This window comes from Panthera onca, chromosome D3 (assembly GCF_046562875.1).
Source record: "Panthera onca isolate mPanOnc1 chromosome D3, mPanOnc1 haplotype 2, whole genome shotgun sequence".
Classification (NCBI taxonomy): domain Eukaryota; kingdom Metazoa; phylum Chordata; class Mammalia; order Carnivora; family Felidae; genus Panthera; species Panthera onca.
The window spans coordinates 8363959-8377874 of NC_138350.1; the positions used below are offsets into that span (position 1 = coordinate 8363959).

General features: G+C 45.8%; 1 protein-coding gene and 1 long non-coding RNA gene across 7 annotated transcripts in view; one reads left to right on the forward strand and one right to left on the reverse strand.

The window, feature by feature from the left end:
• Window positions 1-9916: 9916 nt before the first annotated feature.
• Window positions 9917-11664, reverse strand: LOC132665368 (uncharacterized). Of its 2 annotated transcripts, none has more exons than XR_009604096.3 (2): window positions 11495-11664; window positions 9917-11165 (listed from the first exon to the last, which is right to left on the reverse strand). It is a non-coding gene; the product is annotated as an uncharacterized LOC132665368 (long non-coding RNA). The 2 variants fall into 2 exon arrangements; XR_013551372.2 differs by having other exon boundaries at window positions 9917-11337.
• MAPKAPK5 (MAPK activated protein kinase 5) overlaps window positions 11639-13916 on the forward strand; it is a 43935-nt gene continuing 41657 nt past the window's right edge. For 4 of the 5 annotated variants that reach the window (XM_081790680.1, XM_081790681.1, XM_078435799.1 and 1 more), the window contains exon 1: window positions 11639-11830. In XM_081790680.1, coding sequence (XP_081646806.1) covers window positions 11654-11830 — 177 coding nt within the window. In that variant the 5' untranslated portion in view covers window positions 11639-11653. The other variant, XM_081790683.1, reaches the window with a different exon arrangement.

Here is a 13916-nt window from a genome sequence, read left to right on the forward strand (position 1 = left end):
CGTAGATCTTCTCCAAAGCAAATACATGCCTGCAAGCAAACTTTACTCAAGCTTTTTGGAGGCACAAGGGGGAGTGACACATCACACAAGGTTCGAACTATCAGTCCAGTCCTTTCCCACCCTCAACATGCATCCTCTCCTGGAGATCGTCCCCTTTCCCTAGCCCAGGACTTTCCTTTTTTTCTCTTGTTCTTAACCCTCCATGGCCCCTCTCTCCCTCCCTCCCTGCACTCTGCTGCCTCATCCTTTTCTAACACACAGCAAAGCATCTGGGTACAATCTGCACCCTCTCACCCCCCCTCCACGTTGGTCAGCAAATCAAGGACCTTCCTTGGAGAGCAGTGGTGGTTGTAAATGATAAGTCATCTTCCTGCCAAAAAATTGTAGCTCCTGCTGGTCTGCACGTGCCTGATCATCTCATAACAAACACACATTTACAAGTGCATATAAAAATATGTGAAGAACACAAAATTGTGTGTCAATGATAAACCTTTACTTTCTGTTATGCAATCCTTCATTAATTATTAATTAAGAGAAGAATTTCCTTTATCCGGAATGTGTGGTATCTTACTATTTTTTACTTGTTCTACTACAAGCATCTTGCATTTCAGTGCATATAACAGGCGTTTTGTTCTTTTCAACAGCTACACTATTACTTAAGATATATAGATATATATTTATATATATATATATATATATATATATATATATATATATGCAATTGAATAAACCTCTATTAATGGATATTCAGGTAATATTGCTTTTATAATCAGTAAACAAAATAGGGAGAATTTAATTTTGAGAATCATAGTTAAAAAAAGAAGACACCAGGGCTCCTGGGTGGCTCAGTGAGTTAGGCGTCAGCTTAGGTCATGATCTCACGGTTTGTGGGCTCGAGCCCCATGTCAGGCTCTCTGCACCTTCCATGTGTGCGCGTGCGCTCTCTCTCTCTCAAAAATAAACATTAAAAAATTATACAATTATACACACATATATATATAATTATATATTATATATATATATAGATAGATAGATATATAAATAAAATTATACATGTAAAAGACACCACCGCAACAGAAAACCAGTGTCCCGTGGGTTTCTCCTGCCCATCATCAGTTTACTACAACTTTCATGTAACCTGGAGGAAGAGCCCCCCTGGAGTGCGAGGATCAGCAGGCCTCTGGGCATTAGTCATTTCCATAAAAGGGAGCAAAGCATTTGTGTTCTGATGATGAGTCGTCCACCAGTCTCTAACCGCCCAGAGGGATTTCATGACTTGCCCAAACTAGAGCAGAGCTTGATCACAGTGCGAATAGGTGCTCAATGAATGTGTGTTACATGGCCTGAAGTGACATATAAGACGTTGTACGGGGGTGCCACTGAAGGGCTGCATTATTCTAAAGTCAGGAACACGGGCCTGGGACACGGAGACATGGAAAATGGCCTCTCAAGGTTGAAGAGGGACATTCGAACCCTGCTAGTCAACGGTTGGGTCTTAAACCAGCAGCGTCGACCTCACTCGGGTACTTGTTAGAAATACAGACTCTCAAGCCCCAGCTCAGCCAGAGCGAACTCGAATGTGCATTTGAATAAGATCCCCAGGGGATTTGTCTGCACCTTAAGGTTTTAGAAGTACGGAACCAGAAGAGGTGCTGCCAGGCCTTCAGACCAACTGACTTATTCTCGTCCTGAGTAGGTGACGAGGCTCTTGAGGAAGGCACAGTAAGCAGCACACTGTAGCAACCCTTGCCTCAGCCATGTCAATAGGAGCTTGGGCGGGAAGTGGGGCTGTGGCCAGAATCGGGTTGGTCCTCAGTTCCAGGATGAGCTGCCACTTCACCAGATGGATGATCCAGCCCACTGCTGGGCACACAGTAGGTCCTCAAGAAATATTTTATGTATGAATTACTGAAGATTGATTAAGCCCAGTTAACCTCTCTTAGTCTGTTTCCTCATCAGTAAAATGGGAACGATAATAATCACCATGCCCACCTCTAAGGGCTGTTAGGAGGTTAAATGAGATAAGGTAGGTGAAGGTTACCATAGAGGTGTTAGTTCCTATCACAGAATAAAGTGTGGGTATCTGAAGAGTTTGGAAAGGAGGTAAGCTGTGTTTCACCCAATGCCAGGTGCCATTACAGGTGCCATGCTGGGGGCAGGTAAATGCAAACTTGGTTTCAGAGAAGGGCAGCAGGAAAGAATTAACAAAGGCTTCCTCTGTTAGTGAGTTCGTAGGGGATTTCCACTTTCTGCATTAACCCCCGAACTGTTCAACTCTTAAAAACTAATGACATACACAGTGCTTCTGAAATGGGAAAATAAACTCCACTAGAGGGAAAAGATAGGGGAGAGGGAGAAAGGCTGTATGGTTTCCAACTACTTTTTGGTCTCAAATCTTCACAGGCTCCACTTGGAATGAGAGCTATACCAAGCCACCCGGGGAAAAGAAAGCAAACACACTTCCCTGGCAATTGCTCAAGCAGACTATCCAGTAAGTCAGATGACTATAAACCTTTCAGACTCAGAAGTCCACCACCCTTGTTCTAAGCACTTAGGAAATTCATGTAGTGGCCTGGGTCTGTTAATACTTTAAGTGGACTAAAAAATTTTTTTAATGTTTATTTTTGAGATAGAGACAGAGCATGAGTTGGGGAGGGGCAGAGAGAGAGAGAGAGAGAGAGAGAGAGAGAGAGAGAGAATCTGAGCTCTGAGGTGTCAGCTCAGAACCTGATACAGGGCTCAAACTCACAGACCACGAGAGCATGACCTGAGCCGAAGATGGACACTTAGCTGACTGAGCCACCCAGGTGCCCCATAAGAGGACCTTTAAAAAAAAAGTTTTTAAAATTTAAGTGATCTCTATACCCGATGTGGGGCTTGAACTCATGACTCTGAGATCAAGAGTTGCATGCTCTTCTGACTGAGCCAGCTAGGCGCCCCTTTAAGTGGACTTCTAAGTGTGTTAAGAAATAATTCAGTTTAGGGGCGCCTGGGTGGCTCAGTCGGTTGAGCTTCCGACTTCAGCTCAGGTCCTGATCTCACAGTCTGTGAGTTCGAGCCCCGGGTCGGGCTCTGTGCTGACAGCTCAGAGCCTGGAGCCTACTTTGGATTCTGTGTCTCCCTCTCCCTCTGACCCTCCCCCATTCATGCTCTGTCTCTCTCTGTCTCAAAAATTAATAAACATTAAAAAAATTAAAAAAGAAATTAAAAAAGAAATAATTCAGTTTAAAAAGGAAAGATCCTTTTGAGAGAAATGGGGTGGTTGTATTGTTTTTTGTTTTTGTTTTTTTTTAATAGGGTCAAATTTACATAACATAAAATTGACCACTGATCATTTTAAACTACAATTTGGTGGCATTTAGCACATTCTCAATGCTGTGCAACCACCACCTCTATCTAATTTTAAAACATTTTCACTACCCCAAAAGGGAATTCTGTATCAAGGAAGCAGTTAACTCTCAATTCCCTTCTCCACCCGGCCCCTGGCAACCACTGTCCACTTTTTGTCTCTATGGATTTGCCTATTCTGGAAATTTCATATGAATGAAATCACACAGAATGTGACTTTTTGTTCTGGCTTCTTTCATTCGGCATCACGTCTTCGAGGTTTACCCACACCGTAGCATGAATCAGTGCTTCATTCCTTTTTCTGACTGAATAATATTCATTACATAGATATATATCACATTTCATTCATCCACTCATCTGTTAATGGACACCCGGATGTTTCCATCTTTGGCCACTGTGAATACCGATGCTATGAACATTCGTTTACAAAGATTTGTTTGCATACCTCTTTTTGATTCTTTGGGGTATACATCTAGGAAAGAATTGCTGGACCAGATGGTAATTCTACGTTTAGCTTTCGGAGGAGCCGCCGAACTGTTCTCCACAGTAGCTGTAAATCATCTTACGCTCTCGCCAGTATAAAATGTTTGAGAACGTACAAGGGTTCCAGTTTTGCCACATCCCCACCAACCCTTGCCAAGCAGGGTTACTCTTCTGAAACTGCTGATTAAGGGCACTTGTGCATCAGAGAAAATGACATGTGGTGACAGGTTGACTGCAGGTTCTCATCCATCCACCCCTACATTTCAGTCATTGAGCCCCTACCAGGAAGTACCCTTTAACCCCTTTCCTCCCAGTGTGCTCAGTCCTAGTAAATCGCCCCTGCCCCCTGGGTTGCTTGTGCCCTTGGATCACCTGGGTATTACCCTTTCCACTGCCTGCCCCTGCATCCCCCACATCCAATCCATCACTGACTCCTGCTGATTCCACATGGAAAATACATCTCAGATCTGTTCACTTCTCCCTGCTGTCTGCTGTCATCATCCCAGTCCAGGCTACCATGACCTCTGACCTGCATGTCTCTTCTTTTTAACCACCTGCTATCAGTTACTTATTGCTACATAACAGATTACTACAAATGTAGAAGCTTAAAACAACCCACATTTTTTAAAAGTAATCTTTACACCTTAATGGGGAGCTCAGACTCAACCTCACAACAATCAAGGTGTCGGCTGGGGTTGTAGTTATCTCATGGCTCAACTGGGGGAGGATCCACTTCCCAGTTGCTTATTCACATGGCTCTTGGCAGGGCTCAGGGCCTGTGGGCTGTTGGCCAGAGACATCAGCCGACATGGTTCTTTCCTGTGTGGACTACTCTGTAAGGTAGCACACAACATGGCAGCTGACTTCCTTCAGAGCAAATGAGCAAAAGAGTGAGAGGGAGTCCCAGATAGAAGGCACAGTGTCTTTGTAACCAAATCCTAGAAGGGATATTGCATCACTTTGCTATATTCTGTTAATGAAAAGCAAATCACTGATTCTAGGCCACCTTTAAGAGGCGGGGGCTATTGCACAAAGGTATCACGAGGCGCCATGTCAGAGGCTACCCACTACAAGCTGTCATCTGGAAGCCAGTGATTCATGTCCTTCCCACATGCAAAATGTACTCTCTCCCTTTGAAGGGTTTCAAAACCCTCATCCCACTACAGCATCAGCAGGAAGTCCACAATCTCAAAACTAAATCAAGTCTAGGTGAAATCCCCTAAGTATAGTTTCTGAAGTACATTTCTTCAAGCACAGATCCTTTCGATCTGTCGACTTACGAAAATTAAGGAGACGGATTATTTGCCTCCCCCGCCCCCCCCAACACTCAACATACTATGGTGGGACCAGGCTAGGACGACAGCGATGGATATTCTTGTTCAAGGGTGGGGAAGTGAGAGGCACAAAGGAGTCGCTGGTACATAGTACGTCTGAATCTAGCTGGGCAAATGTTGGAAACTCCCTGATGAGTTCTCAGAGCCTGAGAATAATTATCCATGGCTCTTGGCTCCACTCTGAGTCATCCTATTTCATAAGAAGTAGCACATATGTGTAGCTGAGCAGCTCTCTCAGTCTGCTTCCTGCCAGAATCCTGGAGGTCTGAAGGCCTCTTTTCATCCTGTACTGTTTCTCCTTCAGTCCAAGGGTCCAAATACAACTCATTCAAGAACTTTGTGGGATTCCTGGGAACCTTATAGGTAGTTCACACCATCAGACCACAGCCACACCTGCAAATCTCCCTGATAAAAGTCCTCTACCTTCAACTCCTGCTGTGAGTGCTGCGGAACAATGACCTTAAGCTTCCTAGAGGCCTTAGGTTTGACTGAGGGGATCTGAGAGATGCATCCTGAATATCTATAAAGGATCTTTTCCAGAAAATTGAATAGGCTTCTGAGATACCATCTTTAACGGTCTGAGGTCTTAACAAATTATATAGTCACATCTCCTACTTTACCTTTAGGCCATGTTATGGTCCCTACCAAATTTATATGTTGAAGCTCCAACTCCCACTGCGATATTTGGAGGTGGGGCCTTTGGGTAGTAATTAGGTTTAGATGAGGTCAAGAGGGGGCACCTGGGTGGCTCAGTTGGTTAAGTGTCTGACTTTGGCTCAGGTCATGATTTCACGGTTCATGAGTTCAAGCCCCACGTCCGGCTCTGTGCTGACAGCTCAGAGCCTGGTGCCTGCTTTGGATTCTGTGTCTCCCTCTCTCTCTGCCCCTCACCCACTCGTTCTCTCTTTCTCTCTCTCTCTCTTAAAAATAAACATTTAAAAATTTTTTAAAAATTAGATGAGGTCATGAAAAGGGGGTGCCATGATGGGATTAGTATCCTTATAAGAAAAGGAAGAGACTAGAGGTTCCTCTCTCTCTACCACACATCAAGAGGGTGGTCACCTGCAAGCCAGGAAGAGGGCCTCACCAGGAACCAAATCTGCCAGCACCTTGATCTTGGACTTCCTAGCCTCCAGAACTGTGAGGAATAAATGTCTGTTTTTAAGATGCCCAGTCTACGGTATTTTGTTATAGCAGATTTTGGTACTGAGAAGTAAGGCTGCTGCTGTAACAAATACCTAAAAACATGGAAGTGGCTTTGAAACTGGGTGGGTGGGTAATGGGTAGAAGCCAGAAGAGTTTGGGGGTACATGCTGGAGATGTGGGTGGAAAGGTCCATTTTGGTGGGGCATTAAAGGAAATGGGGAACATGTTGTTGGACAATGGAGAAAGAAAAAGGTGGTCCTTGTTGCAAAGTGGCAAAGAACGTGGCCAAACTATGTCCTAGTGCTTTTGGAAGACAGAACTTGTGAGCAATGAAACTGGATATTTAGCAGAAATTTCTAAGCAGCATTTGAAGAGCAGCTTGGTTCCTTCTGACTGCATATGATAAAATGTGAGAGGAAAAAGATGAATCTAAGAAGGAACTGTTAAACCAAAACGGACCAGAACTTTTTAAAAATTTGGAAAATTCTCAGCCTGTCCATACTGCAAAAATTTAGAAAGTGTGTTTGGAAGAGAACACTGAAGGATGTGGTTGGACTATCACGTGACAGACATTATTGGATTATGGGAGCAGAAACACTGCCTGCTTGAACTGAAGGGAACCGAGACAGGAAGAAACGAAGGAAGGCTTCTGGACTTCTTAGATTCTACCAAAGAGGGCAAAAGAGCTAACTTGCTGTGAATGTGCACTATTCTTCGAGAGGATGATTCCAGAGGTAATTCAGAAATCATCAGGGCCGATGGCTTGGTTCCAACAGGCTAGAGAGGCTTCATCTGGGGTTTGGTGGCAGGGCTACAACCCCAGTGGGTCCAGAGGAGAGTGTATCAAACCAAAGAAGATTATTTTCCAGGCTTAAAATCTACTGGTATTTGCATTATTAGGTTTTGGACCTGCTTGCGACCCAGCACCCCTTTCCTCCTTCTGATTTCTCCCTTTTGGAATGGGAATGGCTATCCTACACATGTGCTACCACTGTATTTTGGAAGCACGTAACTAACTTATTTGATTTCACAGGTCCACAGCTAAAGAGGAATTTTGTTTCAAGATGCATCACACCTATAGTCTCATCCACATCTGATTTAGATATCTACATCCTTTGGACATTGGAGCTGATGTAGGAGGCTTAATTTTTGAGGCTGTTGAAATGGAATGAATGTATTTTGCCTGCAAGGAATTGAATTTGGTGGGGGCAGGTATTTTGTTACAGCAACCTGAACTAAGACAGACCACATTTTCCTTACAGTGCTCTGGATTTGATCCTTGCTTCACAGCCACTGCTAAATTTTAGCACTGGCTGCCATCTAGAGAGACTAAAAATTTCAAAACAAGCAAGTCCTGGCTCCTTCCTGTTTAATAATCTGCTTCTCTTCTCATGTTTTACCACAAGGAGCAAGAAGAAACCAGGCAGCATCTCCTGCTTGGAAACTGCCTTACGAGATCACCAACTTCATTGGGAACATTAGTTCTTTCCACATAATTGCCCATGGCAGTGTTGCCAAACCTTGTGCTACTTCAAAACCAGGATCCTCTTTCCTCCAGTTTCCAAAAACGTTCCTTACTTCCTTTTCGGCCCTCATGCATAGCATCTTCAAAGTTCAGATTTCAGATAGTTCATCTCAAAGTTCAGTTTGTTCAAGATAATTTAAGCTTTCTCTAACTCGCTCCTCAAAATCTTTCCAGCCTCTGTGCACTGTCTGGTTCTCAGCGACTCCCACATTATAGGTGGTTGTCATGGCAGCCTCCCACTTCCAGGCACCAAAATCCGTATTAGTTATCTATGCTGCATGACAAGTCACCCCCAAACTTAGTGCCCTAAAAACCTTTTTTATCTTAGTTTCTGTGGGTCAGGAATTTGGACACAGCTTAGCTGGGTGCCTCTTCCTGGCACAGAAGGCTGCAATCATCTCAAGGCTCAAATGAGGAAGGATCCATTCTAAGGTCATTTATGTGGTCTTTGGCAGGCCTTGTGTTCTCACGGGCAGTTGGCGAAAGACATTAGTTCCTTGATATGTAGACCCCTATACTGGGCAACTATCATGGGCTGATTAGTATCCTCCCCTCCAAATTCATGTTTACATGGAACCTCAGAATCTTGACCTCTTTGTAGATGTAATTAAGATAAAAAGATGTAATTAAGATACTGGATTAAGGTGGGCCCTAAATCCAATGACTAGTGTCCTCCTAAGAGGAGAGGACACAGAGAAGAATATGTGAAGACAGAGGCAGATACTGGAGTAATACATTCCCTATTGGCCAAGGAATGTCAAGGGCTGCCGGGAGCCACCAGAAGGTAGAAGAAGTAAAGAATTCAACCTTAGAGCCTTTAGAGGGGGCATGGTCCTCCCAACATATGGATTTCAGACATTTGGCATCTAGAATTGTGAGAAAATAAATTTGTTTGTTTTAAGCCACCCAGTTTGTGGTAACTTATTATGAAAGCCCCAGGAAACGAATAAAGTAACTCACATTTGAGCTGGCATCCTTCAGAGCAAATGAAGAAGAGAGTAAGAGAGTGCCCAAGAGAGAAGCCAAAGTCTTTCTGTAACGTAATCTCGGACATGACATCCCATTATTAGAAGCAAGCCATTAGATCCTTCAAGCAGGGTGAGGGGATTACACAAGACCATGAATACCAAGGGGTAGGCATCACTGATGACTACCTTAGAGGCTTACTACCACAGCCATTTCCCCAGCAAAAAAATGGAGGAAACCTCTCCTTTGGGCTCTGCCTTCTCCATTCATTGATTCCTGCAGCAAATATTTATTAAATATCTGCAGTGGGCTGAGTATTGAGGATGTGGTCAATAATACAAAGAAGATTCTGTCCCTTGGAGAGAGAACACTAAAGAATAAGAAACAATAAATATATAAATAAAAACTACGAGATAAGTATAAGGAAGTAAGTTATGAGACAATAGGAATATCTGATTTAGACTGGGGACAAGACTTAATCCTGTCTTCCTGATAAAGTGGTATTTAGAATGTGGTTGAAGAGGGGCACCTGGGTGGGTCAGTCGGTTAAAGCAGCTGACTTTGGCGTAGGTCATGATCTCATGGTTCGTGAGTTTGAGCCACATGTTGGGCTTTGTGCTGACAGCTCAGAGCCTAGTTTGCTTCAGATCCTGTGTCTCTCTCTCTCTAAAATAAATAAACATTAAAAAAAAAAAAAGAAGAATGTGGTTGAAGAATATGTAAGAAAAAAAAAGAACTTGTACAAATTAGGCCGTGTGTGTGTGTGTGTGTGTGTGTGTGTGTGTGTGTGTGTTGGGAGGGGAGAGGGAAAGCACATGTAGGTAATGGTCAAGAAGTTAAGCTGCCAGACTCAGTGTTTGAGGCTACGGACCTCTCTTCTTCATCTCTGCATCTTTATTATGTAGCACAGTGCCTGGCACAGAGAGGCACCCCATAAATTACTACTCAATCAATGAATGAATAAAACCAAGGCATCTTTGATTTCCTGTTATGGATAATATCAATTCATTTAGAAATTTCCTCCCAATGTTCACTGATGGATCACTGTTCTTAATTGGATTACAGGCAGCACAGGCAAAGTTGCTATTACAAAAAGACTCGAATACATGAAAGCTCAAAACAATAAAGGTTTATTTCTGTTTCTCATAGAACAGTCCTGGGTGGACATATAGGTCAATGGGGGCAAATGTTCTCCACTTAGGGATCTTCCATCTTGAGGCTGTGCCTTGTCCAGAACCAGAATCATCCAGCTGGCAGGGTAAGTAGGAGCACCTGTTGACGAATTTTCTGGGCCAAGCCTGGAAACTGGGCACATCTCTTCTGTACACTTTCCGTTGGGGAGAGCACAGGCACGTGGCCACACCTACTTTAGGGGGCTGAGGAATGCACTGTAGGCATATGGCCAATAAAGATGACAACCAGGTCTGCACCACAACTTGACTTATCCTCTGGGATAGCGCACAAAACCCTCAAATTAACCTCGACAGAAAAAAAACCTGTGGATTCCCCACCCTCAGCCTCATCAAACCTTTCATTCACTGAATGGCACCATCATCCATCCGGTTGCTGAAGACAGACTCCTGGAAGTTATTCTTGATTCATTTCTTATTCTTACTTTCTACGTTGAATCCTTCAGGAAATACCGGCAACTGTACTCCCAAAACATACCGTAAATCCATCTACCTGATCTTTGCTGCTACCTCCTTAGTTCGAGCATCAAACAATCTCTCATCTGGATCGTTCCAATCACCTCTTAATAGCTCTCCATGTCTCCACTCTTGCTTGCCCACAGTTCTCTATCTAGCAGAGTGATCTTTCAAAACATAACTTTGATCACAGCACTCTTCAGTTTAAAATCTTCCAGTGACATAGAATAAAATTCAAAGTCATTACTATGAACTCGAGGTGTATGATACAGCCCTGTCCACCTCTCCAGTCTCATCCTTTATCGTTCTGTCCTTTTACTCCCTCTGCTCCAGCTACAACGAACTTTTTGCTGCTCCTCGAACATTATTTAGCTTATTTCCGCCTTAAGATTTTTGCAGTTGCTGTTCCATATGCCCAGAAATCTCCTCCTCAGATTTCCAACAGACAGCTCCTTCTCATTCCTCAGAGGTCTCAGCTTCAGTGTTACCTCATGGGAGACCTTCCCTGATCATCTACTAGGAAAAGTCCCCACAACCATTTATTCTCTTACCTCAGCATCCTGTTCACTTTCTTCTTAGCATCTACAAACTCAGTGCCGTCCCCTGTTCATTTGCCGCTTAGCTCTCCTGAAAGTGAGATCCACTGAGCAAGGCCGGGCTCTTGATCCTATTGCTTCCCAAGTGTTGAGTAGGCCTGGTACAGATGCCGCTCAGTATCTAAGTGAACGAATGAAGAACCACCAAGCGGTGATCAGCCAAAAGCTCCTACAAGGTCCTCCGGTAGGTTGCTGGTGTAGCGGAAGGAGCACAAACTTGGCGTCCAATTCTGACCTGACCACGTCTCAGCTATGGCCAGTGAGTTCGGTTCTCTGAGACTTAGTTACCTGATCTGCAAACGGGGGATAAGAACATACTTACCTCGCAGCGTCAAATGCTTACTTCGTAAAGAAGAAAGAAACTGATGGAGAAAAAGAGCTTTACGTAAAGTTAACCCTCCGAATATACAACTACTATTGCTGTTATTACACACAACTCTGTTCTCTTACCTCTGGACCTGCCGGGGACCTCTGTTTCCTCTTGCTCATCACGAGCCCCAACTCCCGGCTCCTTCGCGCGGGCCGTTACCGGCGGGATGAACCTTCTGGCCGGCGCCGGGAGCGGAGAGGGAGAACCCGAACGCCGCTCGAATCAGGTGGTGCACACCAATGGCCCCGCCCCGTCGGGGCCCCCGACCCATTACGTCATCAGCACGGCGCCAGCGTTGCGGAGGGCCCGGGGGCCTGTCCCGAGTGTGGCGCTGCTTGGGGAGGCCCTGGCGGCCGCCTGCGAATCAGCTGCGTGGTTTGGGGGCGCTCGGAAACCCCAGCGGACGTCGGCGAGGGGTGCGTGGAGCCGTGGGGGCACGGAGTCGGGCGGCCGGAGGGGCGGCCCGGAGCTCAGGCGGGGCACGGCGCCGGCGGGCGGGCGGCCGGCGGGGCTGCCCGGCGCGGGTGTCCCGGCGATGTGTGGCGCTGAAGCGGCAGCGGCAGCGGGAGCGGCAGCGGCGGCGGCGGCGGGCTCGGCCTTGGCTTCGCGGAGGTGCCGGCGGCGGAGACGGAGGCGCAGGTTCCTCATTAGGACCTGGCGAGCCCGGGCCTAATCGGCGGCCCCGCGAGGCCTCTGCACGGCGCCCCGGACGGGGACCCTCCCCGCCTCGCCCTGCCCCGGGAGCCTGCCTCCCCGGCTGGGGATGAAGCCGGGAGGCGTCCGCGCGGGGCCCAGCACAAAGGCTTGTCCCCGGGGGCCGCCGCCGCCAGCCTAGAGCCGCCCGCCGAAGCCGAGCCGGCGCCAGGGCCCTCGTCCCCTCCGGTCCCTGGGGGCGGCGGCTGCCGGTCTCCCCGAGGCCCAGGGGCCCTAGCGCCGAGCTCCTCGCACCCTCGGCTGCGGTGGAACCCGGCACCTGCGCAGCCTCCGCCGCTCCCGGCCGTAGAGACCCCACGGAGCATGTCCGAGGAGAACGACATGGAGAAAGCCATCAAGGTAAGGGGGAGATGCCCCCTTCCTCCCCGCTCTGTCCCTGTGGCATTCATCTGGGCTCAGCCTCAGAAAGCGGAGAGAACTTGAAGCGAGAGATTCCAGCGACTGTCGGGTTTCGATTTTCCCGGATTCCGTGGACTGCGTTTTACGGCCCTGGGGCGAATGGTTTGTGTATGTATAGGGAGGGATGTCCGACTCCCTGTGACTTTTCTGGTTAAAGCAGGGATGTGATTTGTGCTCAGCTAAAACGGAAGGTGAGTGGCGTGGAGATACTTGATATGAGTGGGACGGAGGGGGCCCTTCTACACTTTCGATCACCCCCCAAGTGCCGCCAGTATTTGTTTCCGGATGATCTGCTACAGTACTTGGAGAGTTGGACTTTACCCATCGCTCTCGAATTGTTTGAAACCAGCCTCCTGGAAACCTGCAGGTTCAGAAGGAGGTGGTCCGCCTTCTTTACAAAATCCGTCTTTTGGCAAATACTTGTTCTTTTGCGTTTGTTGCCTCTCTTTTGCCTCTTCCCTCTCCTCCTAGGCAGCATTTAATTTATTGAAGAAGAGCTAATGGTGTCCCGTGACTTACTGCTCTGTTAACAACAACAACAAAACAAATATGTGTGTTCTAAAATGACCCAAATAAAATGAAAAGTTTTTTAAAAATCTGTTTTTTACTCTTTGTTTTTGTAAAAGCCACAAAACAAACAGGCAAACTTTGAGGTGCTAATAGTTAGAAAGTTATTATCTAGCTGTAGCTTGGAAATTAGTCTTGTGTAAGTTGAACACTGAAGCTTAAAGTTCGATATGCATTATTTACTTATATTGCAGTATTAAGTCAGAGCATCTGCGAATTTTCATTTTCTGTGGTGCCGGGCTGGCTCAGTTGGAAGAGCGTGCAGCTCTTGATCTTGGGGTTGTGAGTTCACGCCCCACCTTGGGTGTAGAGATTACTAAAAAATAAACCTTAAAAAAAAAAAAAATTCATTTTCCCTTGAAGGACAGGCATCCATTGGCAACTTGGAGTTATTTTCCCCTTCAGAACACACTTACAAAGTTACACTTCTAACAGTTTTTGTTGTTTTGTTTTGTTTGGTGTAGTAAAGTTTATAGAAATCAGTCATTCCAAAGAAAGTTAACCTTTTAAAGGAGGCATGAAAATATACACATTAAGGAAGATCAAATTTTACCACAAAAAATGTTCTAAAACACTCCATTTTTGTGGGAGGGGGTTGGATTTTATTAGTACAGGGTCAGGAATGGTTACCTCAAGTTTTATGACTGGGTTGTGAATCAGAGCATATGTGGCAGATTTTTAAATTCAAGTGTTGTCTGTTTTGTGCCAGGTGCTGTCTTAGGCACTAGTGGTACAAAGCCAAACTTCTAAATGTCCCTGCCTCTCATGCAGTTTATAGTCTAGATGGTGGAGTTAGGTAAAAAAAACAAAAACAAAAACAAA